At 35.2% G+C, this 20,694-nt stretch overlaps 1 protein-coding gene across 1 annotated transcript in view; it reads right to left on the reverse strand.

Moving 5' to 3' along the window:
• The window catches only part of NKAIN2 (sodium/potassium transporting ATPase interacting 2), a 981,640-nt gene that overhangs the window by 446,128 nt on the left and 514,818 nt on the right, over nt 1-20,694 (reverse strand). Inside the window, exon 5 of the mRNA XM_060167694.1 lies at nt 4,257-4,337. Within this exon, the coding sequence (XP_060023677.1) occupies nt 4,257-4,337 (81 nt within the window). The remainder of the gene's footprint in view (nt 1-4,256; nt 4,338-20,694) is intronic.

Below are 20,694 nucleotides of genomic sequence, written 5' to 3' on the forward strand. Positions count from 1 at the left end.
GTTTTAGGATGTGTCCTCGTTATGGTTTCAATGCCCATGTCCAAGGTCATGGGATCACAAGCTTTATTTTGTGTCTGCAGTCATCACATGGAGCAGTGAGAAAAATTACACATTTGTGCAGCCAGCTTGGCTCAGATTTCTCCCTCTTTTTTTAATATTAAACAAACTCTGATCTGCTCGATCAACTTACTCAGCCAATATGACTGAATACCTGTCCTCCAATTATTAAGGTGATTATTTAAAATTATTTATTTATTTATTTATTATAATAAATAAATATATATATAATAATTTATTTATTATTTAAAAATATCATTAAAAGTCATTTTAGTGAGGAATCTCTTTGAACAAAGTGGATTATACAGCAGAGATATATAAATTGGGTAAGGAATTCAAGTCCTGGGAATGTGAGCTTTAAGCAGAAAATGATGTGTCTTTCCTAGAGCCACCTGAACAATTCCTTTTCATTGGTCACGGCATGTTCAGGAAAGGACTGCCTGCTGCTGAGAGTGTGGAGTATGATGACCGGCAAGAATACAGAAATGCCATCCACCAGGGCAGACACTGCCGAGGGCCACAATGAGGACTTGTCCAAAATCTGCTCATAAAACTACAGGTTCCAGAAGCCTTGGGTCTATTTCATATGATAATGTCACCCTCTTACTTTATCTTTCATTATTTGAAATTGAAAAAAAAAAGTCAACATTATTTATACTCCATACGATCATCTCAATAGATGCAGAGAAAGCTTTCGACAAAATTCAACACCCATTTATGATAAAAACCCTGCAGAAAGTAGGCATAGAGGGAACTTTCTCAACATAATAAAGGCCATATATGACAAACCCACAGCAAACCGTCCTGAATGGTGAAAAACTGAAAGCACTACCACTAAGATCAGGAATAGGACAAGGTTGCTCACTCTCATCGCTCTTATTCAACATAGTTTTGGAAGTTTTAGCCACAGCAATCAGAGAAGAAAAGGAAATAAAAGGAATCCAAATCGGAAAAGAAGGAGTAAAGCTGTCACTGTTTGCAGATGACATGATACTATACATAGAGAATCCTAAAGATGCTACCAGAAAACTACTAGAGCTAATCAATGAATTTGGTAAAGTAGCAGGATACAAAATTAATGCACAGAAATCTCTGGCATTCCTATACACCAATGATGAAAAATCTGGAAGTGAAATCAAGAAAACACTCACATTTACCATTACAACAAAAAGAATAAAATAGCTAGGAATAAACCTACCTAAGGAGACAAAAGACCTGTATGCAGAAAATTATAAGACACTGATGAAAGAAATTAAAGATGATACAAATAGATGGAGAGATATACCATATTCTTGGATTGGAAGAATCAACATTGTGAAATGACTCTACTACCCAAAGCAATCTACAGATTCAATGCAATCCCTATCAAACTACCAAAGGCATTTTTCACAGAACTAGAACAAAAAATTTCACAATTTGTATGGAAACACAAAAGACCCCGAATAGCCAAAGCAATCTTGAGAAAGAAAAACGGAGCTGGAGGAATCAGGCTCCCGGACTTCAGACTATACTACAAAGCTACAGTAATCAAGACTGTATGGTACTGGCACAAAAACAGAAAGATAGATCAATGGAACAGGAGAGAAAGCCCAGAGATTAAACCCATGCACATATGGTCACCTTATCTTTGATAAAGGAGGCAGGAATGTACAGTGGAGAAAGGACAGTCTCTTCAATAAGTGGTGCTGGGAAAACTGGACAGGTACATGTAAAACTATGAGATTCGATCACTCCCTAACACCATACACAAAAATAAGCTCAAAATGGATTAAAGACCTAAATGTAAGGTGAGAAACTATCCAACTCTTAGAGGAAAACATAGGCAGGACACTCTATGACATAAATCACAGCGAGATCCTTTTTACCCACCTCCTAGAGAAATGGAAATAAAAACAAAAATAAACAAATGGGACCTAATGAAACTTAAAAGCTTTTGCACAGCAAAGGAAACCATAAACAAGACGAAAAGACAACCCTCAGAATGGGAGAAAATATTTGCAAATGAAGCAACTGACAAAGGATTAATCTCCAAAATTTATAAGCAGCTCATGCAGCTTAATAACAAAAAAACAAATAACCCAATCCAAAAATGGGCAGAAGACCTAAATAGACATTTCTCCAAAGAAGATATACAGATTGCCAACAAACACATGAAAGAATGCTCAACATCACTAATCATTAGAGAAATGCAAATCAAAACTACAATGAGATATCATCTCACACCAGTCAGAACGGCCATAATCAAAAAATCTAGAAACAATAAATGCTGGAGAGGGTGTGGAGAAAAGGGAACCCTCTTGCACTGTTGGTGGGAATGTAAATTGATACAGCCACTGTGGAGAACATGATGGAGGTTCCTCAAAAAACTACAAATAGAACTACCATATGACCCAGCAATCCCACTACTGGGCATATACCCTGAGAAAACCATAATTCAAAAAGAGTCATGTACCAAAATGTTCATTGCAGCTCTATTTACAATAGCCCAGAGATGGAAACAACCTAAGTGTCCATCATCGGATGAATAGATAAAGAAGATGTGGCACATATATACAATGGAATATTACTCAGCCATAAAAAGAAACGAAATTGAGCTATTTGTAATGAGGTGGATAGACCTAGAGTCTGTCATACAGAGTGAAGTAAGTCAGAAAGAGAGAGACAAATACCGTATGCTAACATATATATATGGAATTTAAGAAGAAAAGTCATGAAGAACCTAGGGGTAAGACAGGAATAAAGACACAGACCTACTAGAGAATGGACTTGAGGATATGGGGAGGGGGAAGTGTAAGCTGTGACAAAGCGAGAGAGAGGCATGGACATATATACACTACCAAACGTAAGGTAGATAGCTAGTGGAAAGCAGCCGCATAGCACAGGGATATCAGCTCGGTGCTTTGTGACCGCCTGGAGGGGTGGGATAGGAGGGTGGGAGGGAGGGAGATGCAAGAGGGAAGAGATATGGGAACATATGTATATATATAAGTGATTCATTTTGTTGTGAAGCAGAAACTAACACACCATTGTAAAGCAATTATACTCCAATAAAGATGTTAAAAAAAAATGGTTAAAATGAAAAAATAAATAAATTAAATTAAATGGTTAAAATGAAAAAAAGATTATTTATACTCAATATCATAGTTAAATAATAAATAAACATACTTTAAAATGCTCAGAGTGCTTTGGGAAACTCCTGTATGCTAGATTATAAATGTGTAGTACCATCACCCCATCCCCCGCCCACCAAGATATATAGCCCTGCAAAGGTAGTTCCTGGAGACTTTTTAGCTCTTTTAGCCTTTGAAAGCAGGTTATCATCTCTGGGTTTTAAAAATGTCAACATCTTTGCAGGGTATTTCTGATCTAAGGGATAGAGAGGTAAAAGAACATTTTACAATCTCTATCTTTTAAAGTTAATATGAAGAAGTACAAGTTTACAACTCTCTCAAGTGTCTCAAGCAAGATTTACTACTACTTTGAATGGATTATCTCATTTGACTTAGTTGCTGTTAATTGCATTCCAAAAGAAGAAGGATGTTGGTTTTAGAGATCTACAAACTGCATTATTTCAATAGTAAGGCATTTATGTTAGAAATATAATAGCAAGACATACGCAAACACACATACATACAGAAACTCATACAGGACGGCACAAAATAAAGAAACCTAAATGAAAATGTAAGTATTTTAAGTCCTTCCTAGATTATTTTAGAATAAAATGTCTATTTTATTCATTTATGTAATAAATTATATCCCTCTGGTAACAGTTTTATTCAACTAAAACCCATTAATTATTTGAATTATTATATTGCTATTTGGGTCCAATCAGGAAAGTCTTTAGCAGAGTAATAAGCCAACTAAGTGATTTCAAAAATCTTCAAGATTTTATCTCTGAAAAACTTCCTACTCTGCTTCAGAAATCTCTTACAAGTCAATGTTTTAAAAGTACACAGTATGGTCACCGTAATAATCAATATTTCATTTAGTTTTGCTTAAAATAATAAAATGACATTTTTGTGACACACTGAAATGTTTCTTTGATGGTAGAAATGCAGAGAGATAGATGAGGACATCTTTCAATTTACCTTCATTCGAGGTGCATCTAAGTGACAAGAGCAGGGTGAGACTCTGCCTTACTTAGGAAGAGGCTTGTTAACACACAACTGATGACTCAGGCAAATCAGATGGCAAATTACCTTTGAGAGGTCCCCAGCCTCCAAATAGAAGCAGATAACAAACACATTCCACGTAACCCAGAGGACTAGCCAGACAGCATACTGTAGAAAAGCAAGAGAGAAATAACATAATTAACTTTGAATCAACTGAGTAAGATTTAAACAGAACTTGAACTTTTGAACACCGAATCTTAAGATTAGTGGAAAATACTAGATATTTTTTCTTTCTAAGAAACAGGATGAGATGTACATTTATCTCTAGTTGGATTTTTTTCCTCACTCTAATAGACTCTTATAGTATTACAGCTCAAACTTGCTTAGGGATAATTTTTTCGGTTTTTAGACAAAAGAAATATCAGTCCACATTTCTGTTTTAAGAGGGAATGGTTGTGGTTTCCAGATATCTGAAAAAAATGATGCCCCAGTAGATATATCAACTACAACCCATTTAAAAGAGAGCTCTTATCTTCCTTTAACAAGATCAACCCAATGTTTGATAACATGTAGCCTTTCCCCAAGTTATCGAGGGTCATCTTCAAATCAGTTTTCATACCTCTGTCCCATCTAATCAGCTTCTCTCTTTGGCATCTTCTTTCCATTTATCCTTTCACCTTCTTATTTTATCCTCTCATGACCTCCCACTTTAGTGACCATCTAGTTATTATCTCTAATTTTATTCTGTTGTCTATGCAATGTGCTTTCTTCATCAATGACAAAATTTTCTTACCAAGACACAGTTCTGAGCATTCAGTTAACCAAAATTTATTAAGTCCTTAGAAGGAAACATGCTAGAAAGACACTGAGGATACAAAGACCAATGATAAATTCTCCCTGAATTCAAGTCAAGTGAAAGAGGTAGATTAGAAAAGAGAAGATTCTTACACAAAAATCATAAAAGGGTGTATATAGTCTGAGCTCAAGGAAAGAAGATGGGAAACGTGTGCAAACTATGATGAGAAAAGGTAGTCCTGCAACATCTAACAGAAGAGGTGAAACACCTTCCATAAGAGGTGAACCAAACTAATTTATGGATTTTACCAAACAGCAGTGTGGGGGATTGGAAAGGCCATGGTGGAAGGTTGAAGTAAACAAAGAAAGCAGCAGGTGTGAACTTAAAAGAAATGGAACAAGAGGCTACAATGTCATTTCTCTGCTAAATGAATACCAATGGCTCCCATTCTTTACATGGTGAGTTCCAAAATCTTTATTTTATAGTTCAAGGACCTCCATGATCTTGTACCATGTTATCTTTTCAGACACACGTTTCAGTTCATCTTTCAAGTCATTATGGATTATGGACACATTGGATTACTTGTTGCTCCATGTACATGGAAAGCTATTTCTCACCTCTGTGCCATTTAAATAATTTTATCTTTTAATAATTTTCATTTTAATAATTTTACTTTCCCTAAGTACTCCTCTTACCATCTATCAATTTTTTATTTTTCTTCAGAAGTCAATATAAACATCATCTCTTGAGTGATATCCAATTAGAAACGGTGTATCCCTGCCTTGTGCTCCAATAAGATCTTGCTTGCTCGAATTTCATTCCAAATGTCTTATATCTAATTATTTGCATATTTTCCCCAGTGCACAATGATAAGCTCCTTGAGAGAAAAGACTCTTTCAATTAATGCTTATATCTCTAAGTTGCTAACTTAGTACTCTGTACAAAACAGGTACTCAGTAAATATTTTGTAAGTCAATCAATGAATGAGGAACAATACAGAAAAAAACCTTAACTATTTTCAGAAGCAGAACTCCTTCCACCCATCCCAGATCTGGTTCTTATGAGAATTCTATGATCATTCATGTAGTGTGAGGACTGACAGCCCTAAATGATAAGTTTATATAATAAACACTGACTCAGCTGTTTTCCGGGGGATGCATTCATCTAACTGTTGAATATGTGCACTGCTCAGTGAGAACAAAATAAGAGCAAAACTATATGATCTAACACAAAAGAAGGGGTTTGAGAAGTGAAGGCTGCGTACTGGAAATAGGGTCAGGAAGCTAAGCAGGCTGGGGCATGGAACTTAAGTTTTAGAGCAGAGATCTAATGAGATGTCTAAATTTGGTCTGTATTATAAAGTAGAAACTTGTTCACAAATTTTTTAAATATTAAAATCTAGACTTATTGGGTTGTTTTACAGATTTGGATATTAGTTTTAGAAATATAATGAAGTGCTGGGTCCCACTTTAAGAATAAGCAGGTGAGAAAAAAAAATGCTTGAAGTTCCTGTGACTTGGTTTATACGAGTGTAAGAAAGAATGAAAGCATGATCGACTGAAGTGTTGATCATGTTCTTTGTTCCTGGTGACACACTTTCCCTACCTTATTTATAATGGAGAGCTAAGTAACCACTATTTACTAAAAAACAAAGTAGCAGGATAAGTAAAATATTTGGTAAGAGTGGATGAAACACACTGTATAACATATATTATATATTCCTGAAAGTTTGTCATTGGTAGTTAAGTTTCCTGACGAGGCATTAAAGAATGTTAATAGAAAAGCTATAGCTTTTCTATTTTGCAACTGAAATTATATTTTCAGATGATAAAATGCTGAAAATATTATCTGCATCTATGGGGTACACATGGCATAATCACTATTTCATTATATGTTGAATATATAATAAGAATTTGGAATTTTCATCCAGATAAATTTAGATATCACTCATACTAAGTTATGCATTTATGTGTATGTGTAAATGTAAATTATACTTAGTTTGGTTAAAAACATGAAGCTGAAAAAATTATGCTTTAGTCCCCAAAATTAATAATTTTAGGGAAAGACAGGTAAGCTAATGGGTCACATGCAAATAAATTGCATATAGAGATTAAGAACTTGGGACCTAAAGTTTGCATCACTTAGGAGCTCTGTGGCTACATGCAAGTCTCACTACTCTTTAGTTGCCTCAAATGTAAAATCACCTTTTATTACGATGATTATGTTATATCATCCCCTCTCCTTGTTTCAGTAATACGGCAGTAATCCCCACATTTTAATCTCCTTAGAATACTAAAAAAATATACTTTTTACATTAACTTTTGCAAAATATTTTTCCACCTAGTTGAACTTGCAATCTAGACTTTATCCCTTAATGAAACATGTTCTTCCCTAGAATAAGTTTCTTTTTTTTTTTTTGCGGTATGCGGGCCTCTCACTGTTGTGGCCTCTCCCATTGCGGAGCACAGGCTCCAGACGCGCAGGCTCAGCGGCCATGGCTCACGGGCCCAGCCGCTCCGCGGCATGTGGGATCCTCCCGGACCGAGGCACGAACCCGTGTCCCCTGCATTGGCAGGCGGACTCTAAACCACTGCGCCACCAGGGAAGCCCAAGTTTCTTCTTTGATACATGAATGCCAATATTGATAGATGGATGACATTTTATAAAGCAAACCTTTTTTCATTTGGTTTCATTAAAACAATTTATTATTTATGGTTGACCATACTATATAATTATAAAGCATTTTCTATATCATGCCTTATGAGTTGCTCTTTCATGTTATTTTTAGTAATGATTTTGTTCTTTTTTATCCCATTTCTCCTAGAGTAATCCAAAAGAATACGTCCAGAGGGAACATAATAAACGTTCCTTCTATATCTTTGCATTTATTTGCATTTTATTGCATATTTAATTACAAATCAGTTAGTCTACAATGCACTCTACTTCGTTAAAGATTTACAAAAGAGAATTATCACCTTTAGTGGTGTGACACCTTTAATAAACACATATGCAAATATATATAAATGGTTTAAATTATATTAGTGACTTTCTCTTTAAAACTACCACAGTTTAGAGAACTATTATTCAATAATATCATAATTATTAGAACAGGGGTCCCCAACCCCTGGGCCACAGACCAGGGCCACCCAGCAGGAGGTGAGCGGTGGGCAAGTGAGTGAAACTTCATCTGCCGCTCCCCATTGCTCGCATTACCACCTGAAGCATCTCTCCTACCCCCCCGAACCCCGGTCCATGGAAAAATTGTCTTCCACGAAACCAGTCCCTGGTGTCAAAAAGGTTGGGGGCCGATGTTTAGAAGACGAAAGAGCCTAGTACAATTCAAGTACCAGCCACATTTCATAAGTGCTTAATTAGAAAAAGTTGAGGCAGTGAATCAGTTCATATTTATTAAGCACCAGCTGGATGCAAGTGAGTATAACAGATGCTGTAGAGAAACATTACAAGATATAACTGAGTTGCTTACTCCCCTACAATGATTTATGTTTACCATTGACATGCAATTGGTGTAATCCATAGGAATGTTTTCAGGTATCATTATTTTTTAATAGAAAGCAACACTCATATCAGTTTACCAATATCACTGATATTTTGCTGCTAGTATGAAAGTAATAATGTAATAGTTCTAATGAACTATGATAGAAGCATTCCTAAGAAGCATTGTATTAACAAATCTGTCTTAAAAACAACTCCTTTAAGCAATATTTTAGAATTATTAACAATCAAGTGTTTTAATACTGACAGTGAGAATATTTTAATAGATATACATGTATATCCATAAAACAAATATCCCTGGTCAAAATGATTGGACTATAGTCACCTTTTGCTCCAAGTTAATTATATTTTAGCTTTATTTTCTCATTTTCAACAGCAGCATCATTTAATCTGCTTAGGCATTCTCATCACTTTCTCATCCATTGTTATAATAAAAAAGAACAAAAGTGGCCCAAATAAAGCAGCTTATTTTCTAATTCTTGATCATCTTATGACCAGTGACAGTCTGCTTTATGATGTAAATCCTGTCTCCTAATTCATAAATCCTGTTACATCTACTTCATGCTATATAAACTTTCACTTAAAAGAAATAGCTAAATAAAATACACTACTATTAAAATTATTAGTTTGATACTTAGTCAGAATCTGATAAAAATCCAATTCTAATCATAGATCACACTGCAGATCATTTAGAAAGGCAGGTTTCTACCTTCCTATTTTACCAATGCTGCTATTATATGTTCAAGTTTCCTTGTGATTCTATGTTTATGCACACATTTTAATGACAACCATTTTATAATAAGATTATATTTTCTCTCAATTACAGAAATTTCTTATTGTAGAAAATCTTTAAAATTTTGAACATCATAGAAAGGAAATTGAGAAAATACCATACTTAGATATAATCACTGGTGTCATTTTATTGTATATGTTCCCATATACACTTTTTTTCTATGAATATGTTTCAGACATATATGTTTAAATAGGAATCTTACTCTATATTCTGTTACCTGATTTTTTTGCACTTGATTAAAATGTCTCATTGAATATTCTGTAACATATGTTACAATGCAAAAATGCAGTGAGTTACTCAACTAATTCTCTACTATTTAATTTTGTGCTTTTCCTATTGTTCTATTTTGATCAATTACTATAAATTTCAATTTTGCTTAAAAGTTTTTAGTTTAGTTTGACATATTAAATCATAACTGAAAATATTTTGCTTAAATGGACTATTTCTAAGACAGACTATAAATGTTGGAATATCCAACAGACATTATTTTAATGAACATATAAACATGGCTATTAAATTTTATGCAACTCCAAATAAAAACTGAATCCCCAAAGGCATTCTATTCTTCTTGAAGCAAAAAGTGGAAAATAATTCCCTTAGATTGAAAAAAAAAAAAGATATTCAGCATGAAGACAACTGTATAGAACTAATTTCTTTCCTTTTAACTCATGCAACATATTTCAGACAAAGATATTTATGGCCCCACAGCCCTAAGGCTAGAAAGATTCCATTGAAAGAACTTTTGGTACTAAATAATAATAAATCAAGTTATATAGGAACATCCTAATTGACTTATGCAAATAAGAGATTTGAAAGGCTAATAAAACATAAGAACTAGTGAGAAAATACCAATCTGCACTTTTAAAAGCTGAAATCTGCACAGATTAAGAATCAGATAGTAGGGACTTCCCTGGCGGTCCAGTGGTTACGACTTCCCCTTCCAATGCAGGGGGTGCAGGTTCGATCCCTGGGTGGGGAGCTAAGACCCTACATGTCTCAGGGCCAAAAAACCAAAACATAAAACAGAATCAATACTGTAACAAATTCAATAAGGACTTTAAAAATGGTCCACATCAAAAAAAAAAATCTTAAAACCCCAATCAGATAGTAATTTATTCATGTATATTTGTTTGTATAGCAGTGTTTTAAGATGTAGATGTGTAATACATAGATCTGAAAGTGATACGTGAGAGAAAAAAATCTTCAATCTATTAAAAAGGCAACTTGTGTTTACTGTCACATTCATCACACCTTGTGTCTAGAAGTGACATCAAAAAAACAGTATTCATTTTTTCCAGTTAGCAAACAATTTTAAAGTGATATTTATTGATATTCCTGGTTTTTGAAATCATGTTTTAAAATTCTAATAATAGTTCTTCTAGGGCTTCCCTGGTGGCACAGTGGTTGGGAGTTCGCCTGCCGATGCAGGGGACGTGGGTTCGTGCCCGGGTCCGGGAGGATCCCACATGCCACGGAGCAGCTAGGCTGGTGAGCCATGGCCGCTGAGCCTGCGTGTTCGGAGCCTGCACGTCCGGAGCCTGTGCTCTGCAGCGAGAGAGGCCACGGCAGTGAGAGGCCTGCGTAACGCAAAAACACACACACACACACACAAAAAACCAACAAAAAAGAATGGTTCTTCCTGTGTTGAAGTTTCTTGGACTAGCCCAGCAACACTAAAGAAAATGAAATTGCCTCTGGTTCTGGTTATGTAGGAATTTGAAGATCACGGTCAAGATGATATTAGAATGCATTTAAAAAAAAAAAAAAACATTACCATGTGAATTCAAAATTTTTGTATATCTAATACTGTTTTTTTTAACTCCATTATTTTGATGTCCCAAACTTCCCATAGACCTGAAATTTGAGAATATTACTTGTTACTTTATATAGCTAAATTAATTAATTAATTAATTAATTTTAAAAAGTCTTTGCAGATGTGATTGATAAAGATTTTGAGATGGGGAGATTATCCCGGATTCTCTGGGTGTACTCTTGTAAGTGGGAGGCAGATGGATATTTTACACACATAAATAGACAATATGAACAGAGCAGACAGATTTAAAGGTTATATTAATGTGGTCACAAGCCAAGGAATCCTGTAGCTACCAGACTCTGAAAGAGGCAAGAATCAGATTTCCCCCAGAGCCTCTAGAGGTAGTATGAGCCTTGAGCTGGGCTCAGTGATACTGATTTCAGATTTCTGAACTGCAGAACTGTGAGAGAATGAATTTCTGTTGTTTTAAGTCACCAAGTTTGTGAAAATTTCTTACAGCAGCCTTAGGAAACTAATACAACCACCCAAATCTTCTCTTCTGTTTTCCATTGACCTGTCTTTGAAATGTAACCCTAAAGAGTATAATATCTAAGTACTTGTGGAGAAATGTAATTATCTTCAAAATTAAGATCCACTTTTTTGGGGCAATTATATCATTGCTTCAGAATCAGTCCATTGCTAACCTCTGAATGGCATGCAAACATACATACCCTGTTTTACTTATATGCCTTATGTAAGTGCTGTGAAAGTCTTTGCTGGAAAATAAAAATATTCCTGTTTTATGAATTCCTGTTCTTAGGGTATTTCCAGCATTCTAACAATATAAGGCTGTTTTATTGTTTTCAGAAGTTATTGCATAAAGTTCTAGGATGCAGAAATCAATACATTTAGAGTCCTGAATATTCCCAGACTTGTAAAAAAAATTGTCAAAATGAGTTAAATACCTAGGAAAAGATACAATTCAAGAAACTCTTTATTCAGAAGCAAGGAAGAGGGAAAGCAGGTGATAGTTATTATCAATATAATGGACTAATATTTAGTTGGAAAAATGAATTATATGACATCATTAAAATATTAAAATTTATAATAAATAGCAGTCCTAAATTTATCAACCATTGCGATTACCTTGAAAATTTAGAAAGGTCTTAAACTACCAATTGTTTATTATGTGTCAATCCAAATATTCTTCAGTATCACTTTTTAGCAGTTTAGCAATTTTTAGCATTAAACTCTGAGTGAATGCTGCCGTATCAGACCCCATAGATTGAGTGGAAAGCATTATCTTTAGCTATATTCATATATTTTATGACTATTATGACCACTCTGAATACATGTATGGTTCCAGTTGATTGATGTATCCTAGGATACCTAAAAATGTTGAGTCCCCTCTCTGTATAACAAATACTTCATTTAAGAAGACGCATTATCCATATAATGATTTATAACCTTTCAACGGTGCTTTATGAAAGAACTCATGGCACACATAGACAAAGGTACTATTTGTAAGGTTCAATAATACAAACAAAGGAGTTGGCTTGCAACTGAATGTGACTGACTCAGGGGCTCTGGCCACCCCAGGTTCCTGAAGAGCTCAACATGCCAGCACATCTGTAAACTATTAGCTGGGACACTATTGGGAAGTTCTGCTCAGAAAAGTCGTACATAGTACACAATTTCTTTTCAAAAAGATTGTCTTGCTAATGCATCAAAAATAAAGTCTGCCTGCTCAACCTGCTCAATAGGGTAGCTAGTTCCCCACGTCTTTATATCCTTTACAGTCATCTAGAGGGTACTTCTGAATATCACACAGATGATCCAATTAATTGTGTAGCAGTTGTAGCAAATAGAGACAAATCAATGAGGCAATGTGCAACTCAGTAGCCACATGTAAACATGAATATATATTTAGAATAACTAGGTGCTTGGCTACTTTTTAGATTGCAATATTCATGTGGAGAATGTAGTTCCAAATGTATAGCTGCTAATACGTATGTACATGTTAGTAATGAAAAACTACATATTTTTCTCCTCTTAGAAGCACTTTGTTTTTCAATTTGCCAAACACCTTTTCATTTATTATCTCAAAAGCAAGACTGAAAGTACTAGCTTCAGGATCACTTTGGTAAGATGGATAAAATGAAAACAAAACAAAACAAAACAAAAAAGAGATTTAGTTAGGAATGCTTTTGGTTGTAAGTAATAAATATTGAACTACAGGTGGTTTAAATACTAGGGTTTTTAAAATCTTTTTTCATACCTGAAGTCTGGAAGTGAGGTGCTGTCGGCTCAATGTTGCCATGGCTCTAGATTTATACCTTTGGGGTTTCCTTCCAAATCCTCACATAGTTAACACACCCTGCAAGCAGAAACGTGCTGGGAAGGAAAGATCCCTTCTTTCTGCAACACTTTGTTCTTTCGGGAAAGAAAAATGTTCCCAAATGCACTCAGCAGACTTACATCTCATTAAGTGAAACTGTGTCACATGCCTACTTTCCTGAACCCAATCACTAACAAAGAGGACTGGGATTATCATCGTTGTTTTATACCAATTGTAATTCATCCCCTGGACCTGAGAGAGGATCAGATCCCACTGAGAGCTCTGCTGACCATCCAAATATCTGAACAATATTGGGATTCTGTTAGCAGAGAATGGGGGTTGGCAGGCAGAGCTGTCTGCCACTATAACCTATGCACATCCTAAATTTTTGTTTCCTTTAATATGCAAAAGTGAATAACTGCTATTTAACGCTTCTTATGTGTGTCTTGTTTTCTAGAGAAATACTCAACCCTTTGCTTCAGTAAGACTATACATATTCAACTAAACAGAGAAGTAATTTCGTATTGCACCCAAAGTAAGTATAAAGATTCCAGACCATCCATGGAGGAAGCACACAAATCAGATGTAGTGTTTTGCAAACAATCTGCAAGATGCAACTTAAGGAACATACGAAGAGGAAAAATATAGCGTGTTAGTGGTCTCATTGGAAATGTAAAACAACTATGTCTTGAGAAGGAAGAAAAGTATTATGGAAAATATTAAGAATATTCAAATAAGGAAAACAGGGCCCTCTAAAGAGTTAAAAGTAGAAAGTTAACAATGGCATTTTCAAAATTTATATAAATATGCTTCACTGAGATGTGGTAGATGTGTGGTGGTTGAGAATTTTGATTGAGTAGGCATAATCTACCACTTTTTTCCTTTTGAAATTAGAAAATATCTTCTCTTTCAACCAGAAAGGTTTTAATCTCTTCTTCACTTTTCTATCCCCTTAGCCTTCATCTCAACTTCAAAGCAAGACTATAGTGACGTAAACAACCTTCTAAAATATGTAAATTATCCTAATTGGGGTATGGTAAATCTATTAATATAACCTTTAAAAATGTCTACTTGCTGTGCTTGGTTTAAAAACATCTAAGTACAGATACAGGTCTCTCTCTCTCTCTCTCTCTATATATATATGTATGTGTATATATATCTATATATGTATGCATATATATATATTTGGTCTTATTTTAGGCTGAAACATTAAGGAAACTTCATGTCTCTTGGGTGCTTTGTATGACATTACACTGTAAGTACGGGGTGAGTATAAAGTTCTCCCAAACATTTAAAATTACTTCAATACAACTTCTTAACTTGCTTTTGGATAAAACGATTTGCAACAAGATTTTTACTGAGCAAATATTCTTTCTGCCTACATAAGTGACAGGATAGACATTTACCAATATTTCATGTGATATGTCTTCTCAATACCTGTCTTCTTGATTGGATACTGTCAATAGTAAAAGCTTAGTCATACCATATTTGGTGAATACTGCTTGCTATACTGGTATGTTGGGCTCAAGAAGCTAAGAAGCCCACATAAATAAAGCCTCTTAAAGAGATAACCATATATTCAAATCTAAATGTTAGAGTGGAAAACTTAAAATCACTAGATTTTTAATTAATTAAATATCTGTATTGAAATGCATACTGCATAAGACAGAAGCATTGAATATAGAAAGCTTACCCTCAGAAGAGCTAAAATGAATCATCATGATATATTAGAACTATGTTTTTTATTAGTTGGTTTAAAAGGGGAAGTCCCTTACAAGAACTTGGTCCAATGCAGAGCATAATTCAGTTTTAAGTTACACATCTTTTCGCTGTGTAAAGGATACTCTGAAAACAATAGTAATAGTATCCAATAAAAATGTCTTTTTGATTTCATTTCTAGCTTTTAAGAACACAAAGGTAAAGTTATAGGTTTACCTGATTAATTAAGCTTTTGGTTTCATGTGCAAACTTTGATTCATAAATAGAATACAAATCAACAGTGTGTTTTTGAAAAATCGATTTAGCAATTTTCTTAAATTCATTTATTTTTTAATTTCTTAATTGTGGTAGGCAGAAAGATGGCCCCTCAAATATATCCGACCCTAATCCCCAGAACCTGTGAATATGATGAATTATTACTCCTGTGACTGTGTTATGCCATAGGCAGCATTGACCTAAAATAAAGGAGCTTATCCAGGTGAGCTTAATCTAATCACATGAGTCTTGTAAAGCAGATAGCTTTTTCTGGCTGGTGGCAGAAGGGGAAGTCGGAGAGATATAAAGCATGGGAAGCTGCAAACAATCCCATCAAATAGTCAGCAAGGATATGAGGACCTCATTCCTACAATCAAATGGAATTGAATTCTGCCAAAAACCTGAATGAGATGGATGAAGACTGTACCCCAGGGGCTCCAGATCTGAGGCCAGGACAGTCACTCTCTTGATTTCTGTCTCCTTAGATCCAAACCATAATATTCAGCCAAGCCCGCCTGGACTTCTGACCTACAGAACTGTGATAGAATAAATGAATGGGTGTTACTTTAAGCCTCTAAGTTTGTGGTAATTTGTTATGCAGCAATAGGAAACTAATACATTAATATTGAGGTTTTCATTTTTTAAAAAATATTTTTAACTGTCAACTAATTTCCCACAAGGGCTAAGTGCTATAAATACAGTGTATATTAAGTAGACTGGATCTAACAGACTCTTTCAGACTGACTTTTAGTATAGGTATTTCCTTTTGAATTTTAAGACATTTTGATATACTACATCAATTTGCCTATATTTTTTTCTAGAAATAAAATTGTTATCATTATTTATTAAATTAGTTACTTCATAGAAAGGTATATCTAGAAGTTAGGAGACCTGGGTTCAAGCCCTATCTCCATAATGAATCTACCTCTATAATTTGGACAATATTGGTATTTCTATCTAATTTTGAAACTAACATTCCTAGATGAATGCAAGGTGATTTACTATTATTTTTTTGGAGAAGTAGACCCTTTCTCACATTACAAGTGTTAGCTGCAGTGCCCATGGCTAACTCAACAATGGTGATAGCAATAAACATAATGTTTCATTCCTTATGTCAGCCACTTAACACAGTCAATCATTTTTATTGGATACAATGATTGCAGAGTGATATCAACCAAAAGTATTAGCACTGACAATCACTTTTTGTATCATTATACAAGAACTCTTCTATAAAGGATGTATTCACAATTTCTTAAGGAATGTATCTTAAGAAAAAACCATCAGCCTTCTTAACAGCCATCAAGTAGATACGTTCTTTGCAAGACTGACATTATGTGATCAAATGTGTTGCTGCTGGTAAATAGGGACTTGGAGAGTATGTAAAAATAATGTCCCCAGATGTGTATGTCTTAATGTGCATTTAGTACTAAAATGACCTTTGAATGAGGGCTTAATAGATATTAACTTTCTAGGAAGATGAAAATAAGGCCAAATAATGATGATCCACAAGTCCCCAAAATGGATACTTATGTTTCATTATACATATGAGTTTCTCCCAATCTTTTGTTTGCTTTTTTAGTCACCCAAAGGCTAAAATGACATTCTCAGCTTAAACATGGTATTCAAGTATAAAAGCTTTAAAAACTATCTTCCTCTTAAAAATATTTTCTCCTACTCAAGGGTAAAATTGAATTTAGTCCAAATCAGCCTAAGAAATCAAGTTTTATATTTGGCTCTAAAACAGTTATCATATCTTCATCAAATTTATGACTATTTCGCCCAGGTGTTAAGAATAGGCTATGGTCTTAGATTGGATGCCTACATAGACTCCTTAGAGTTTTTCCTGCTCATTGTCTATAGAACAGAAATCTTTTCTTAAAATTTCTGCTCTTTATGTTTTAAATTGAATTATACTTGATTTACAATGTGTTAATTTTTGCTGTACAGAAAAGCAATTCAGTTATATATATATATATATATTCTATTTTTGAATATTCTTTTCCATTATGGTTTATTGTAGGGTATTGAATATAGTTCCCTGTGCTATACAGTAGAAGGACCTTGTTGTTTATCCATTCTATATATAATAGCTTATATCTGCTAACTCCAACCTCCCGCTCCATCCCTTCCCCAATCCCCTCCCCCTTGGCAACCATAAGTCTGTTCTCTATATCTGTGAGTCTGTTTCTGTTTCATAGATGGGGTCATTTGTGTCATATTTTAGACTCCACATGTAATATACAGAACATAAATCTCAGCAGAGACACATGCCTTGCAAATGAAAGGTTACAAGGTGTTATAAGGTAAGTGAGTGTGAGGAATGGTGAAAATTCATCCAAACTGTTTGTAAAATCATGTGCCCTATTTATTGTTGATTCCTTAATAGTTTCATATTCATGTGGAAATGATATTTTTTCTAATAGATCATACATAAAAATTGAAAATCTTTTATCAATTTATTTCAGTACAAACTTATTTCTGTGTAAAATTTCAAGATTACAAACATGTATTTGAAAGAAGTATTATTCAAATAAAGCATTTTGGAACTCAGATTGTAGTGGATGCTGTCTGGTGGGTGGGCACTGCCTAGGTGCCCCTTTAGGACTGAAGCACTAATCATTATCCAGCTGCCAGAAGTGTTGCCTGTTGACAGCTCACAGCCAAGCTCCTTATCAGGAATTACCCTTGGTCAAAGTGAGCTGTCTTGCTTATGATTTATGCTCACCTCCAGAAGCAACCCTCATCTCATGCCTGGTTAATACTAAAGTTCAAAGCTCCCAGACCCTTGTCTTAATTCTGGACATTTATTAAAGATCAGCACAGTTTCAGAGCTCTACATTGGATCAGCTGAGGCTTCTGTTGGCTGTACTGAAGTTAAACTTCATCTGACCAGTCTTGCTTCCCTCACTTTATTACAGGTGTTGTCCCTGGGAACACTCCCCTATAAATGACGTGCATGTGAATTTCCACCTCCGAATCTACTACAGAAAAACTTGACTAACAATGATTGAAAATAGGAGTGGTCCTGGAAAGCAGATATTAAAGGGGAATTTTGGACCTAGATCACTTCCTGATGCCTGGCAATGAGGACCTCATGATAGGAATAGATGGTATAATGACAGCTCTTGGCATACAGTAGCACTAAAACTATTAACTTTTGTACTGGTGGTGAACTGGGATGACTTATTTAGCTATAGATGAATAACTAACCTGCCAGCAACAGAGCAAGGCTGAGTCCCCAGCATGGCACAACTCCTTGAGAAGACCAACAGCCAGTCTATAATAGATGATTACATTGAATCCTTTCTATCCTAAAAGTGAGAGTGATTCATCTGGGCAGAAGTTGAAATTCTAAGTATAGATTGTCTTTCCTGCTTCTAAGTTTTGGAAGAACCACTAACTGAGGTCTTAAAGGATGTTTGACTCACCAACACAGGGTCCTCCAAAGCACTGCACTGATACAAAGGACACACTTTACAGTTAGGAAAGGATGGAAGTTAACAAATGCCTATGGGATCTATTGGTGTCATAGCACCCAGAAATTGTCAGTCTGACAGACTCATCTGAATTTTGAATTTGAAAATGGGGTGCTAAGTTGGAGATGATACTGTACAAGGCTAGGTGTCTTCCTACAGGATGCAGTAAATGCCCTACACGAATGACTATGATATGGTGTTGGGTCTTCAATAGGTAGAATACACGGATCTGGAAGCGGAGGAGCGAAAGCAAGAGTAGCTCTGCTCACTGTCACTCACTGTGATGTATTTGGAGAATTTGTCCTTCCTGTCCCCACAAATTAGCCTTTGTGGATCTAGATGTCCTGGGTTCCAGAGGGAAATACTTCCACTAGAGGATAAAGCAAAATTTCCACTAAACGTAAGCTATGGCTGCCACTCAGTCACTTTCGATTCTTTGATCTAAGAGACCAGCAGTGATGAAAAGAATCACCCTCTTGATAGGGGCAATATATGAAACAGTGGGGCATCTCTTGCTAATCCCCTACCCAGATTTTATGGCAATGCATCACAGAAGTAACCATGGCTTGACAAGCATAGTGAACAGTGACTTATATTCCTCATGGTTGAGGGTCTGGATTAACCCAGTAGGTAAGCTGCCTAGACAGGAAGATGAAGGTCCAGAGAATATAGATAAAATGGATAGTGCAGCATACTCCAAGAGCAACTGCAGAGGTGGAGCTGCAGTTTGTCCCACTTATCTTGTAAGTTCACTTAGGAAAAGAAATCAACTAGTAGAGGGGGTGTTTCCAAATTGGATAACAGTACTACCTGAAGCAGGTGGATCTGTGTAGTGCAAGGCACGGATTGAAGAGAATCCATGGTGCACCATCTAGATCTACCCTTTAGCATTAAGTGCTTATTCTTCCAGCATGGCTAATTAATGTCTCACAGCTAAGTCCCTCTCAAGGAATTGCCCCCTGGTCAAAGGGAGCTGCATAACTCAAGGTCATGTCCCACTCCTACAGGCAGCATACAGCCAATGACAAGTCCATGGGGGAATACAAAGGCCTGCCCATCATTCTCCCAAATTTGGACATATATGAAAGATCATAATGGCTTTAGAGTGCCCCATAACATAAAAGGATTGCAACTGCAATGCAGTTCCAATTTTTCATCTACCCAATCCTGTCTTTGTTCTTAAGAGCACACTCCAATAAACTTGCTGAATATAAATCTCTATCTCTGAGTTGGTATCCCGGAGATGCTGACCTATATGTTGAAGTTACTACAAGTTATAGAAAAGAAAACGTCCCCTGAATTTCTTCAGCAAAAAATGAGATTTCACAAATCACTTTGATGATAATACCATAAGCGTAAATGAAATACTAAAAACACTGTAAGAAATAAGCAAGAATGGGGCTCAATTCCATGTGAAAATTTATAAGCCAGGATCAATATCTGAAACACTCTATTATTTTATAAATATATTACAGATTTTTTAGAAAATCACACAGGTTGTGACTATTTTAAAGGGTTTACCATCCAAATGTCCAATAATATATCAATAATGTCTGTACCATAATTTCAACAAAGCTGTCCCCAGTGTGTAATACACATAGACTGTTCCTAAATAATATACCCAGTCATTTGCTTCTGGCCTCTTCAGCTGAGTCTTCCTTTCCACTTAGATATTTTTCCCTTTCTTGTCCTTTCACCTCCCATGCACACCTATAAAATCATATGCTTACCCTATATTGTAAGGAAAGCGGCAATATCCTGTACTTTACAAATTTGTTATTATTTTAAATATTTTAATGTGAAAATATTTTATTTTTGAAGACAATGATATGGAAAACCATAATTCATTAAATAAATCACTATATATCTATTTTTAATTCCA

Source organism: Lagenorhynchus albirostris, chromosome 12 (assembly GCF_949774975.1).
Source record: "Lagenorhynchus albirostris chromosome 12, mLagAlb1.1, whole genome shotgun sequence".
NCBI lineage: Eukaryota > Metazoa > Chordata > Mammalia > Artiodactyla > Delphinidae > Lagenorhynchus > Lagenorhynchus albirostris.